Below are 14,731 nucleotides of genomic sequence, written 5' to 3' on the forward strand. Positions count from 1 at the left end.
TATATTCTTTATTATCTTGTCGACCTCATTCTGATCTCTCTGCTGTAATTCAATCTAATATGTCTCATTAATTAAGTGTTTTCTATCATGTTGAGTCAAAGTGAATAAATCAAATAACTAGAGAGTGACTTGATTGAATGATGTTAAACTTATATATTAATATACACATTAATCACATCATATATTTAATTAAATCACTTTTAAGATATTTGATTTATTCACACTATCTCAACACTTCATTAATGTGACCCTTCACATTTAACTTATGGAATAAAGTTATGTGGAAATTGAATATGTTCGTTCTGTATTTGCATGTGTTGTGACTTTTTGCAGTTTCTACATTTGCACGTGTTGTTAGTTTTTGCCGCACGTTTATCCTCAAATTGAGGAAGTGGTTTTCTTAATTTGCACGTTTTTTATTAACTATTTGCATGTGTTCTCTTAACTTGCACGTTTTTTTATTATCTATTTGCATGTGTTCTCTTAACTTGAACGTTTTTTATTATCTATTTGCACGTGTTCCCTTAATTAGAACGTTTTTTATTATCTATTTGCATGTGTTCTCTTAACTTGCACGTTTTTTATTATCTATTTGCTTGTGTTCTCTTAACTTGCACGTTTTTTATTATCTATTTGCATGTGTTCTCTTAACTTGAACGTTTTTTATTATCTATTTGCATGTGTTCCCTTAATTTGCACGTTTCTTATTATCTATTTGCATGTGTTCCCTTAATTTGCAGTGCGTTGATCTCTCTCGGCCACCGTACCCCCGCTCCAGCAGCAGCACCTGAACGCAGCACGGCCACACTTTATTTCCTCACAGATGTGTTTTCAGTCCCTCTTTGCTTTAAAGATCAAAACTGAGTCACGATGTTGAATTAATTATTTCACCGGATCGTTAACGAGAGAAACGTGAAACACGCGCCGTGGCCGTGAACGCGCCCCGGTGTGCGACAGCAGAAACCGGAAGTAGTTTCCAGCGGCGCCCGGATGCTCAGTGGACACACAGGAACAACAAAGAGGGGAAAGCACCCGGGTTTCAAACCCTCAACTCACACCCAGCAGCTTCTCTTCAGCTTGTAGCAGGTGAGTTCGTCTCCTCTCTGTCCGGCGGGTTTCTCCAGTTCTCCCCCCTGTTCCCCGAGTGAGTCATGTAGCATTAGCCACCTAGCTCGGCCGCTGCCTCCCGGTGCCGTTAGGACCCTGTGAGCTAACTAGCTGCTGCAGCGGCGCAGCCCCGAGGAACGAGGAGCCCAGTGGGAACTGTTAGCTTCGCGTTAGCCCCAATTGACAAACCACGTTAGCGTCAAGTCTCATTAAACCTTCGCTCGTTCAATCAATTACCAATTAGCCGCGGGTTTCCCTTCGGTCACATGAACGTCACGTCCCCCGCCGGAGTTCGCGTGTTACATGTGAAGTCCACAGGTTGGTGTCTAACGGTTCATTTCATTGCTATGGTTAGTAGTCATAGTTACTGTTTTACTTTATACATGGTTTTGATTATATGTTTATCTCAGTTTAATCCTCACAGGGGAGAAGTAGAGTCACACAGGTGAGGATGCAAAGAGGCGAGTCACCGGTAAACCTGCGGGATAGAAACCTACATGGATCATAACTAGTAATAAACACAGTGTAAAGAGAATATGAGGATATATATACAGTGTGAGGAGGATATATACAGTGTGATGATATATACAGTTTGATAATATGTACAGTAAAGAGGATATATAGAGTGTGGATGATGATATATACAGTGTGAGGCTTGATTTCACATTAGCCATTAAATTGCACAATCAGAAATGAATGTTGCTCAGTTAAAGAGTTTACACTTGTAGTTTCAGTGCAGCACAGGTTTGCTGCAAAGTTGCTTTCATATTTTTTGTTATAAATGATGGGTTCATACTCCAGCTTCATATAATGCTCACATGTTGTGATGGAAAGGAAACACACACACACACACAGGTTAAAATCGGAGGCACCACATGGTTATTGGTTTCATTGCAGATGTAGAATTCAGGTCGTTCACCTGATTCTGCAGCTGCTGCACATTTCCTTCCTGGTTGATGATCTAATAATATTGTATCTAACAGGGCGGGGCAATAAAACACTATCAATGATCATCACAATATCATTACAAAAGTCCAGTTTAAATTGATATATTGCTTCTTCATTGTGTCAGCAGGTATAACATATTATTGATTGACCTCGGATTTATGACTCTGCTCATAAAGAAGAGTTAAAGCCGTGTCTTCTGTCTTTAAGCTGGTTTCATGAACAGTTGTGATAATTAACGACATCGACTGATGTGAATGTTATATCTTGATATAGTTTTTGGCCACATCACCCAGCCCTGGTGTTTAATAATATATTTACCAGAGGTGCAACTTTTTCTCCAGAATTACTCCTCTTACTTTTGATGCCTAAAATATATTTTGCTTATGATGCATTTGTGCTTTTACAAACTTAAAAATATAAACAAAGGACTTGAAGTGAAGCACTTTTACTGAAATAAAACATGTGTGATTCATGTCACACAGCTCACATGTACTTGTGTTCACTAAATTAGTCCCTGTGATGTATTCTTCTATAACCAGGCTTACATATTAACTTAGGTTTCTTATTAGCTTCCTGTGGCGTGAAAGTTCTCGCTGTGTCAAGAGAAACTGTCGAGCCTCATCCCCCCCCCAGTGACCAGAGAATTAAAGAGTTGGCTGGTGAACGGCTGGTGTCTCCTAAAGATTCAGTGTTTTAGTACAGATTTCACTGTCTCTCTCCACTGCAGCTCAGCAAGAGAACACACTGTGAAACACAAAGAAGGGATTTAATGATTCAGAAGAAGAGGTTGTGAAATACCCATTTAATTCATTTACATACAAGACTGAAAACCTGATCATTTGTTTATTTAGAAGGATCCCCATTAGCTCTACCCTAAGACAGAGCTACTTTTAGTGGGGTCCACATTTAAAACATACACACAAATATCAAACATTTAAAACGTACATCACAATACCAATATCAAACATTTAAAACGTACATTACAATACCAATATCAAACATTTAAAACATGCGTTACATTACAAATATCAAAAGTTAAAATACATAAAAATAATGATCATACAATTTTTGATCATGTCTTTAAAAAGTATTTTTGATGAGAATGAGGACTGAGTGAGTTCTGTAGAGTCAGTGTAGACAGCAGGAACGATTACAGTGAATCTTTGGGAATTGAAACAGACTGTGACTTAAAACATTAAAGCACCAATCTGCTCTTTTCTGAATCCAACATCAGTGTAATGTGTTTTTTTATTTACTCAATTGATTTGTGGCCTCTTCAGGGGCCATAAGCTGAATATTGTCCTCTGTTCTCTTTCATCAGGGCACAAGAATTTGGTTTGCATGTGAGGACAAGTGTCTGCCGAGCCAACGATGGTGAACAACATTGAAATGGATATTGAAAACAATATGGTGAGTATGCGAAAATGTCGCAGTTGCGCTCTCAGCGTCGGTGCATTGTGTAATGATTAGCCCACAGTTCAGTTCCTGGCAACAAAGTGTTTCAGTGTCACGTCACCGTCAGCCCGTCTTAAATTACTTTGGCTTCTTTCATATATGAAGTTGTGAGAAGGAGGAGAAAGGTGTCAGAACAAAGTAGATGCATGAATGTAAGAGTTCTGTCTCTGCTCTCACTAAATAAAGGTGTGGCCTCTGGTACATTCAAGGGGTCAAAGTACTTTTACTGTCACAGTCTGCTCAGCAATTCTTGTTTTGTGTTTACACAATAACAGTTGTGTATGTACAGTACAACAATATCTGTGTGTGTGTGTGTGTGTGTGGTGGTGGTGGGGGGGGGGTCTCAAATAGGTCATTCAGGTCAATATGAGGCTATAAAGGACGTTTAACACATTTTGTTTTCCTGTCACAGAATCACTGCACCTCAACAAACGGTCAACTTACACTGATCCAGTAAAGTAGTCCGTGTGTGTTGTGCCCTTGTTCCGAACATTGGCCTTATTCCCAGCACTGAGCTACAATGCGGCAAACCACACAGTGAGGTCACTTTGTACAACAGCCTGTTTATCAGAGCTGTGGCAGCTTTCACTAGTCCGATCAGTCCCCAGAGATGCCTCCTGTTTTCATTTCTCTGAACCCGAAAAGATCGCTTCGTGTCTCGACTCGCCTGCCGGCCCTGAGAGTTTCAGGTCACACAGTCTCCTTGAATTTTCTCTTTATCCGGTTCCTGACTGAACAGATCCTCGGGGTGGGCGGGAACGAGCGCAGTGTTGCTATCTGGGAACTGGTGTAGTGAGTGTAAATGTGCCAGTTGAGCTCTGATCCGCTAACACAGACGACCCGAAAGCAGCTGCCAACAAAAACTGTTCCAGCTGAAACTGGAAGTCCCCCATGAAACCACATTTAAATTCACTAGATCCACACTTTTATTTGCAGTTGCACCAAATTGCACACACTCAAAAATATCCACCCCCCCCCAAAAAAAACCACCTGATTATTTTCATCAAGATCAATGAATTATTCTCTGAGGATGCAAATGTTGAAAAAAAAGCCAATAGATCTTTAAGTTTAAGAAAGTGAAAACAAAAATATTCCTGGATCTGCGCCCTGATCCGGATCCGCACCCTGAACATAACCAAATCCATCCGGTAGTTTTGCGTCATCTTGCTGACTAACTGACAGACAAACCAAACGAACGCCACCTCCTTGTCAGAGGGTAAAAATTATGCTCTTGTTCAGATACAATACAAGAATCTTACTGTCTCAGCCCATCAGGACGTCCCAGAAGTCTTCGTAGTTATTGGACCACACCTAGAGGAAATACTTGGTCAACAGGCTTGATCTTGTTGATTCTGAAAAATTCCTGGTGTTATTTTTGCTATGCTTAATCTACACTCTCATAATTATCTGTAAATATATATATTTAGCTTTGTATGTGTTTATATAATTATAGAAATACCCTTTAAACTGTCACTACACCAGTATTGCATGAATTCCTCTTAAAGAACGGCTCCCTCGATCCACAGGACCAACAGGAGTCCAGTGCGCCTCCTGAACCCGCCCAGCAGCCACAAGAGGGCGCGGTGACCAGAGCGCGGTCCAGGGGAAGTTCAGGAGCTGAGGGGGGAGGCGGCGATGGCGGCGGAGGGGGCGGTGCAGGTGGCGGTGCAGGTGGCAACGGCAGCGGGCCGGAGCAGAACGGACAACCTCCCGCCGCTCGACCCCCACGTGTGATGGAGAGCGAGGAGGACGAGGACGAGGAGTTGACCTTGAAGTACGGGGCCAAACACGTCATCATGCTGTTCGTTCCCGTCACCCTCTGCATGGTGGTTGTCGTGGCAACCATCAAGTCCGTCAGCTTCTACACCCAGAATGACGGACAGAGACTGTAAGTGATGCTGGATGCTGATAGGCTGGGAAAAAATGTGGCACTTGTTCCATACTCACATGGTGTTGTAATGAAAATACAATACAGCTGCAGCGCCACTAGGTGGAGTTAATGCAACATAGACTGTATCTGTCCTACATAGTTTGAATACCAGGACATCAGTGTTATTGCATAAGATCTTAAAACATTATATATCTTTACCTCTTATCCAGAGTCATTCGAATCTAAACGACCACAGTGAAAACAGCTACAGACAAATACAGTTTTTTTCATCGTTCTTTGAAATGTCCCCCTCAGGATCTACACGCCGTTTCCTGAAGACACCGACACGGTGGGACAGCGAGCGCTCAACTCCATCCTGAACGCCACCATCATGATCACTGTGATCATCGTGATGACGCTGGTGCTGGTGCTGTTATACAAGTACCGCTGCTACAAGGTACAACTTCAGCTCCCGTTAAAATGGCTGCATTACATTTAGATGTTGAAGAGGTGTGCGAGTTGCTCTGCACCGAAACCAATAGAATAGTGAAGAAAATGTTTATGAAGCACTTTCTGTAAAGCTGCACATTCCTGTGGAGGTTTATCATGTAAATTAAGTTTAAAATAACCTGCTTGAGTTTCGTCTAATGTTTAATGGTTTAAACCTTTAATCCGTTTAAACTCCGGTTCAAGCCACTCACTCTGAGCAGCAGACAGGTGGGGCTGAGCACTTCAGGACAATGAGCCACCCACCTGGTCGTCTTGGTAGTTTTAAAAACAAACACGAGAAGCACATTTTTGCAAGTTGAAACATTCCCATGACTTCTCCTCCACAGGTGATCCAAGGCTGGCTCTTCCTCTCCTCTCTCCTCCTGCTCTTCTTCTTCTCCTACATCTACCTCAAGTAAGCCCCCCGCCCCGAGCCTTTGATCTTTCATAGATTCTCGTGTCACGTTGTCACTTCTTGACGATGATCGATGGAGCCTCTCCAGGTATTTTCACCCTGTCTCTGCTTTGTCCAACAGAGAGGTTTTCAAGACCTACAATGTGGCCATGGACTATTTCACCCTGGCGATAATCATTTGGAACTTCGGAGTGGTGGGCATGATCTGCATTCACTGGAAAGGACCTCTGAGGCTTCAGCAGGCCTACCTCATCATGATCAGCGCCCTCATGGCCCTGGTTTTCATCAAGTACCTGCCAGAGTGGACCGCCTGGCTTATATTAGCTGTCATCTCAGTCTACGGTAAATCCTGTCCTCTCCTCCTTGCTCTGACCTTTGTGCTTTTAAGGAAGAAATACGTCTTTAATCAACTGCTTGAAGATGTTTTTGTGCTGCAGCGTTCGGTCATCTGCTTCCTTTTAGTGCGTGAAGACAAAGGGAAAACTCAAAATGTGCAATCTGACTTTCTTTCTAAAATACAGAATCATTTTTTGTAACACAAGTAAAGAGATAAACTTTTTAGCAACTTTTTAGCCTTTTCAAAATCGTAAAAACCAAAAACATCTGAACCAAAGACTAGTTTATCAAAAAGTAAAATGCAACAACTCCAGTAGGATCTCATTTATTGTAAGGATTTGTTTTTCTTTCCAGCTGCATGTGTAAATGAAATAAAGAGGTGGTGTGATGAAAGTAAACACGTGTGTGTCAAGCCCTGAAGCCTTTGCCCAAACGCGTTAAGCAAATGTGTGATGAAAGACCAATCTACCAGGAAAGGAAGTTGGACTCAAATCAGCTGCTTGACCAATTTCTCTTAAGCTTCTGTCTTGCTGAAGAGTTGATTGGTCAAAACAGTGGGTTGTGGACAATAATGATTGTGGCTAATTGACTTTAGTTGCCGTAGCAGATTGGTGTTTTCGATTAAATAACAATCACTTAGTCATTTTGTATGTTGAAATTGTTTTGTGTGGCTAAATCAAATACTCCAAACTTCATTGTAGAGTCAAATGCACTCATCGTTACTTGTAGACCAGCTCTCCACTCAGTCAGAGCCAGTTTGGCCTCCTGGTCTCACAGATGTCCGGCTGATGTGTTCTCAGCTTTTCAAAGTGTCCTCTGTCTTCTCTCCTCTCACAGATCTGTTAGCGGTGCTCTGTCCCAAAGGACCCCTGAGGATCCTGGTGGAGACGGCTCAGGAGAGGAACGAGCCCATCTTCCCAGCGCTCATCTATTCTTGTAAGACTGACTCTGACTATCCAAGACAAGCTGTTTAACATGTGTTATTCCTCTTTGGCTCTTCTTGTAAAACAAACCTTAAACCGACAGTTTGACTCGCTCTCTTCTTCCCCAGCTACAATGGTGTGGCTCGTCAACATGGCCGACACAGACGGGCCGAAGAGGAACTCGACAGAAGCAGCTTCGCCGCAACAAGTCCCTCAAGAAGGTGAGTGGGGGGGGGGGGGGGGATGTTCTCCTCACGATTGTTGTTTAGTCTAACTGATAACACTCGTCTGCAGCCGTGGCGTCTCCCGGCCCCTCCAGCCCGTCACAGGACGACGGCGGCTTCACTTCAAACTGGGTCAACCAGCAGGAGCACCAGCTGGGACCGCTCCAGTCCACAGACGACACCAGGCGGGAGGTCCAGGAGATGCCCTCTGAGCGTCCTCCTGTTGACGATGACGACGAGGAGAGTGAGTGCTGACAGCAGAACCGTTTATATCCAAACACAGATGCACAGTGTTGATTCAACCATGTGATTATCCACAGGGTCTTAAAAAGCCTAAATTCAATAAACTGACTTAAATATGTTAACATATTAGTTTCTAGGTTTTAAATACTGTAGATTTGAGTTGTGTTCACACCCAGATGATCTGCCGGCCTCCTCCTCACTGTGTGATCATCATCTCTCTGTTCCCTCCAAACACACTAAACATTTCCAGAATGTTATTTATGTTTTCTCGTTTCTGTGAAATTGGTGTTTGTGAATGCGACTCCATGTTTTCTGGCAGTGGACTGTTTTTAGTCGCAGCAGATTAGGACACGATTATTCATGGCAATTGCTAGGTTTCATGTCTGTACTATTTGAGGGCCGGCGCTCTTTTCTAACCTACAGCTTCAGTAAGTACGGGGTCGGCGCTCTCGTTTGTACAGTAATTACAGCTGAGAAAAAAGATTTCTATAGGGGTTGGAGGGCGTGGGGCCGGAGCAACTCTTGTTTTTGAATTAACTCCACCCTGAATGTGGTGTCGTCCCGTGTTCTCAGGGGGCGTCAAGCTCGGGCTCGGAGACTTCATCTTCTACAGCATGCTGGTGGGAAAGGCCTCGGCCGCAGCCAGCGGCGACTGGAACACCACGCTCGCCTGCTTTGTCGCCATCCTCATTGTGAGTGACCACAGCTGCTTATTTCGGTGTCAAGTCCCCACAACCTCATCTCTGTCTCTCAGCGCAACATCCAACCCCACGTTATGTGAACCGTAAACAGAGCTGAGGGTGTTTGGTACACTAGCACTCATTGTGTTATTTCCTGTTTTATTCTGTCTGCAGGGCCTCTGTCTGACCCTGCTCCTCCTCGCCATCTTCAAGAAGGCGCTCCCCGCTCTGCCCATCTCCATCTTCTTCGGCCTGGTCTTCTACTTTGCCACCGACAACCTGGTACGGCCCTTCATGGACAAGCTGGCGCTACACCAGTTCTACGTTTAGCAGGACGCTGGCCTGATAACCCTCACCTACATAGCTCTCTGGCCAACAACACGAGAGCGGTCCCTTCACAGCCGGGGAACAAAGGATGATGCAGGGGCCCCTCCCGCCCCCACGTCCCCTCCTAAGAACTCATGATGATGGGACACATGTAGTTTTTGCTCTGCCTTTCTTTCTGGCGCCAAGAGAGGGTTTTCCCCACAGCAGCTGTTCTTAGATATTTTATGTCTGTTTTAAACCAAGAAGTGACATTTCTGGCTCGACTTGGGACGTCATCTCTCGATCACCGGTCTCAGGCACAAAGTTAGTGAGAGGATTTTACCTTTATTTATCCAGGGAAGCTTCTCAAGAGCTCGTCTGCGTCTTTTTCCTGCAGCGCCCTGCTTCACCTTCTCACACACACACACATCTGGGAGCTTCCCAGTACAACCACTCTAGCTGGGGCTCAGCAGGAGGTGCCTTGCTCATGGACACCTAGGCGCGGTAGCTGTTGAGCAGAAGGAGGTGATTCTCTGGATCGAATCTTCCCGTAAACATCTTCCTCATCTCCAATCCGTTTACATGACCCCCCCCCCCCCCCCCCCCCCGTGATTAACCGAAGATTTGAAAAGCCTTCATCACACCAATGGACACTCAACAATGATAGGTGTTGTAGATCGGTTGGTAAATGTGTAGTTTGATTCCGTGTGAGCTGTCCGTCACCGGAGCGTGCTTTCCTCACCGCTGTTCAGAATGGTTAAGACCCTTTTCTTCACTCTAGACACAAACTAAAGCTCTGACGCCCGAGCGACTTGCACCCAGAAAGATTTGCACTGAACAGGATGTTTTGAACATGAGGATCTTTCGCATGTGGGAAAGTGGTGGTGAAAAAAATGTAAATCCAGAAATTTGAGTGTTGTTGTGACACTGAAGCTGATTTCACCGTATTCTCTGACCTTAACTCTGACCTTAAATCACTTTTTGAATTCACAGCCTGCATAGGAAGTAAAGTTCACACACACACTCACACCTGAGACCTGCCTGCCATGTTAGCCATGTGCTGTGGGCCACTGAGCAGTTCTGCTGGAGCAGTTGGCGGTTCAGTGCCTTGCTCAAGGGCATTTCGGTAGTCGTAGTCGTCGTCGTCGTTATTGTGGGACAGAAATGTGCTTTTCATTCTCTACCCTGACTGAGATGTCATTTGTTTTTTATTTAAACACGTCCAGGGATTGTAACCTGTGATCATCTGGTCACAACCTCTGAACCTTGAGGCTACAGCCGCCGTCATGACGCTCGCCTGGTGCTGTCTCGAACTATGCTACATCAAATTAAATCATTTCATCTATACACAGACATCGTTTTTTCAAGATATGCAGAAGAGACATTTTGTACTTTTTGAAACGGGGGGGGGGGGGTGGATGTTAGCAGGGACGCAAAATGGGACAAAAATTGTGAAAGAAATATTGAAAAACAAATGAGGGAGCAATAGATGTAGCTCAATTTGATACATGAATTTGAGGAACATTTAGGAAAATATGATCCTAATTGACCGTTTTAATCAAATGGAAAAACCAAAAAAGTAAGAAAGTAATGTTCTGGTATGAAACATTGAGATGTGTATGAACCTGCGGCGTCTCGTACACGAGATGAGGCTGAGCTGCGGAGTGAAGACGAGCTGCACCGGTCGCTCGTCTGATGTTGGACTCGAGTCTCGTGTTTGCCGAGAAAAGAAATAACATTTGTTTCCTCCTACTTGTTGTCGGGGAATATGTCGGGTGACTGGCTCTTTTTTTTTTTTTTTTCTTCTGTCCTTCACATGCATATGTGTGTTATGCAAGGTTATTCAATTCTGATTTTGTTCTTTTTTTAATAAACAATAAAACTTAAAATAGTTCCTTTTTTGTTTATTGTTGCACACCCACACACCAAATGTGTTTTTCCCAGTGTCGTGCACTGCAGCACTTACAGTGGTTATGTGTGAAATCATAGTCTTGGTTTTGGTTTTTGGTTTCATCTTCCGTGACAAGTAGTGACTGTGCTTGTGGTCGGCTGTGTTATGGCTGCGTTAGATGCTTTGAGAGCAGAGTCCCCCCCCCCCCCCCCCCCCCCCCCCCCCCCCACACTGTTCATCCATCCTTTATCTGTACCACTTATCAAGGGTCAGGGGTGAAGCTGGAGCCCGATCCCTTCTCACTGTCTCCCGTCCTTTAGATTAACTTAGATGGACCAAGTTTCCATCTTTGTTAAATCAAAACGTTTCAAATGGTTTCTACATCCACATTATTATCAATCAGCTGATAGATCCATGATGACAGACGGGATTAATCTTCAATCATCTGCTCAGAGAGATCAACAGTTAATGAATTACACAATGGAAATGATCAAAAATACAAAAACATACATCTGTGCTAAATATTTTAATAGCGTCAAAGTACTGGGACACTTTTTTTTTATCCTTAAAACTCAGGTTATCTTGACTTCCCTTTTGTTTCAGTTTTGTCCATTCCTTTTTTTTTATTCTGTATCTCATAAATCCATCTTTAAGTGCAGGATTAAATCACAGGAGCACTGTTATTAAATCACTCGTAGAATGATAAGCTGCTGGGAAACAGGAGACATCGATAATGCTCTTCCAAATTCCTGAATTCTCTGTCATGTCTTTCCAATTCATATGTATTTGTCGTTTAAGCATCTTCACGCTGGTTGAGAATCGTAATGTTGAAGTTGTTTATCTGTTTTATGTCAGGTTATAACATCATATTTAAATATCAATTATATTTAATACTTGATTACTGAACTTGAGTAAGTGCTCGAACTTCTCCTCTGCGAACTAGATATAAAGCACAAAACAGCAGATAAAGCTCAGTGACGTTGTTAAACTGTTTCCTGTTGTTATTGTCCCCCTCTGCTCAGGAGGTCAAAGGTCAAGCCCAACACTGTTTCATAATTTCACACAATGACAAAACGCTCTCGTCTCTCACGCTTCATCTGCACAGATTTCCACTGAGCGAACCGGCCCCGGAATTGACGCAGAGCATCTCTGCAGACGGTGGGAACAATGTGAAAATTCCTCTGCATGCTGATCCACTGGCATCCCGCGCTCGCCGTCCCCCGATGCCAACTGGCTGACGGGGCGCGTTTGGCACGCCGCCCGGAGCGCTGGATGCATTAGCTGTCACCATGGAGACTGTTAAGGCCGTGCTCGCTGGCAGGGACAGTGGAACAGTGTGGCAGTTTACCCAGGATGCTTAGCCTCAGACTGAGGCCCTCAGGAAGGCCTCATCCTGGCATGTGAGTCCTGCAGCTCAGGTGGCCAACGACCACAGAGCTAATTCCATAAGGCCTCTGCTGCATCGGCTCCAGACACCTGCTCTGCTCAGATTATGTTGCTCTTGAAACTGTTTGGCAGCTTTTCCCAGATAAGATTAACACATCAAACCTGTTTTTCCCAAATACTGAAGAACTCCCATCGACAGAAGTGTGAATCCTCTGTCTCTGTTTCGTTTGAGACGTTAGATCAGATGTCGTATTACTTTGTAGATCTTTAAGCTTATTTGCTGACAACTTGATGAGACTACAGAGTGATCTGAGGTCAGCTGTCAATCACTGTCATCCTCCGTATGGTGTGGATTTATGCAGGAGACGACGTGTGTCACACCTGTGTGCGTTGGAGGTTTCCCAGGATAGCTCTGCTAAAGGGATTACTTCGCAGGGAGGGACGTCTGCTCCATGTGAGAGATGTGAGGAATTGAGGATTAGACTTAAATAATCGCTCCAGACAGGAAACAAGCACAGACGCTCAACATCACAGGAGAAAGGAGACGCAGCTCGGACAGAAGGAAAGAGAAACTGCCAAAGAGGATGTCCAAGGACCAGCTGGAGAGCCTGGTGAAGCGCATGGAGGAGACGCTCTCCGAGATGGAGCAGCTGAAGCTTCACTGTGGGAAGCAGAGCGAGGAGCTGAGCCAGCTGGTGGTGGAGCTCCGCCGGGAGAACCAGGAGCTGGTGGAGAAGTACAACCAGCTCGCCGCGGAGATGAAGGAGGCCAAGGAGGTCATAGACCAGCTACAGGACACGAAATATGCCTTTAATGCAAAGGAGAGGCAGGCGCAGAAGCTCAGCCGCCATCTCTGAAGGCCACAGGGGAGCAGGTGGAGGGGACCTGGTTTTGCAGATGATAAAAGTTGAAGACGTGTAAAGACTGGGAGGGAATGGAAGCTAAACCGAGCTGTTCTCTGTAACGTATAGAAAGGGTGTGTTTTTTGTCTCCATGTGTGTACATAAAGTTTAGTAATTTGAATGTTAACCTCCTGTGGTGTAGGGCTCTTTTTAAATCCACGGCTTAACGAGCAGGAATCCTGGAGGTCTCGGAGAAATGTGGAAAGTGTGGAATCCGTCTGAAAAGGGGGGTTTCGAAAAGGGGGTGAAGATTTCACATAAAGAAATTGTGCTCATTTGGTTTCTATAATTAAAACAACAACATGCCTGGAAGCCGGGCTGTAAAACCTGTAAAGATTTTATTTGATAGCAGCCACTGGATGCTACTTTTAGTTGTTCGCTGAGCAGAAGAAGTGGGTGGTCACATATTTTTGTACTTTGTAGAAGTCAAGGTGCTAAAAATACCTGATTATCCCTCCAGGCCGTCGACCTTGTGAGGTGTGAAGCTCCAAGGTGCCTCCCACCGCACTGGGTCTCAGTCCATGGGCCTTTTTCACAGCAGACGTAGGAGGGTGTTAACTATACTTCAGCCAGCCACCAGGGGGCGATAAAGATGCTTTGGCTTCACTTTGTGGGAGAGGCCATGTCGTCCATCTTGTTGTTCAAATGTCTGAAAGTGAAAATCACCAGAGTTGAAGATGTTCTTTGTTCATCGTGTTCTCTGTAATTTCTCCCTGTGGTGTTTATAAGACATGTTGAGACCATTAGAACTACACGTGGGGTTTAACCGGGTTTTATTGACCCTGAAACCCGAATTAAAAAAGCTTATTGAAACTGAATGCTTTCTCAAATCTGTGTGGGTTTTACTTTATAGAAAACGAGGGGCAGCACCTCTGTCATGAAGGAAAACTGGGTCACCAACAACACATGGTCTCCTCCTGCAGGGCGTGGGGACGTGAACCCAGAATTTAACGTCTTTCAGATTTGGTTACAGACAAAGACACATTTGAAAATGAAAGGCAGAACCATGTTTCCTTAAATTCTATGATTGAGACCCCATGTCACTGACTTTCTGCCAAAAGCCTCATAATTTCAGAGTTTGTTCATTGAAATGAGAGGAGGGGTCACTTTGTCCTGGGCCCCCAGGGTCCTTTCAATATTCTCTTGTTTAAAACAAGAGTTTGATGTCAAATGAAAGTGATGGAGGCCAATTCAGCAGCTGTTCTGGAGCATTTGATCGGATCACATCCCACATCTGGCTCATGGAATGACGGCACCTGGGCAGTTCGCCACATCTGGGCCACAACACAGCCATAACGCATGTAAACCAAAGGTGGTGTGAATTTGTGTTGTGCCATTCGGGAGATATTCATCATTTACCACATGGGCCATCAGTATAATTTACATTTTTCTTAGAAACTTAGAAAATGTTAAATCCTGCTTACAAATGGATTCATCAACAATAATAATATAATATGTAATAAAACACTCACAGGGGTCACGTCTCTGCTATGGTAATACTTTTACTTTTAGATATAAATACTTAAGTCCTTTTTACATTAGAAACATTAATTCAG

The 14,731-nt window shown here is 44.2% G+C and overlaps 1 protein-coding gene across 1 annotated transcript; it reads left to right on the forward strand.

Moving 5' to 3' along the window:
• The first annotated feature begins 791 nt into the window (after positions 1 to 791).
• Positions 792 to 10,885, forward strand: psen1 (presenilin 1). Its single transcript, XM_034575652.1, has 11 exons — positions 792 to 1,086; positions 3,377 to 3,465; positions 5,037 to 5,398; positions 5,696 to 5,837; positions 6,217 to 6,284; positions 6,406 to 6,626; positions 7,458 to 7,556; positions 7,672 to 7,764; positions 7,838 to 8,011; positions 8,584 to 8,702; positions 8,865 to 10,885. The coding sequence occupies exons 2-11, from the start codon at positions 3,427 to 3,429 to the stop codon at positions 9,018 to 9,020; spliced, it is 1,473 nt and encodes a 490-aa protein (XP_034431543.1). The 5' UTR covers positions 792 to 1,086; positions 3,377 to 3,426; the 3' UTR covers positions 9,021 to 10,885.
• Positions 10,886 to 14,731: the final 3,846 nt, after the last annotated feature.

The sequence above is a fragment of the Hippoglossus hippoglossus genome, chromosome 22 (genome assembly GCF_009819705.1).
Source record: "Hippoglossus hippoglossus isolate fHipHip1 chromosome 22, fHipHip1.pri, whole genome shotgun sequence".
Lineage (NCBI taxonomy): Eukaryota > Metazoa > Chordata > Actinopteri > Pleuronectiformes > Pleuronectidae > Hippoglossus > Hippoglossus hippoglossus.

Bases quoted from the DNA above. Each gene is read 5' to 3' on its own strand.
- psen1 (XM_034575652.1), top strand. From the start codon at position 3,427: ATGGTGAACAACATTGAAATGGATATTGAAAACAATATG. The intron at 8,012-8,583 runs GTGAGTGCTGAC...CCGTGTTCTCAG, and splicing joins TGACGATGACGACGAGGAGA to GGGGCGTCAAGCTCGGGCTC. The intron at 8,703-8,864 runs GTGAGTGACCAC...TTCTGTCTGCAG, and splicing joins GCTTTGTCGCCATCCTCATT to GGCCTCTGTCTGACCCTGCT.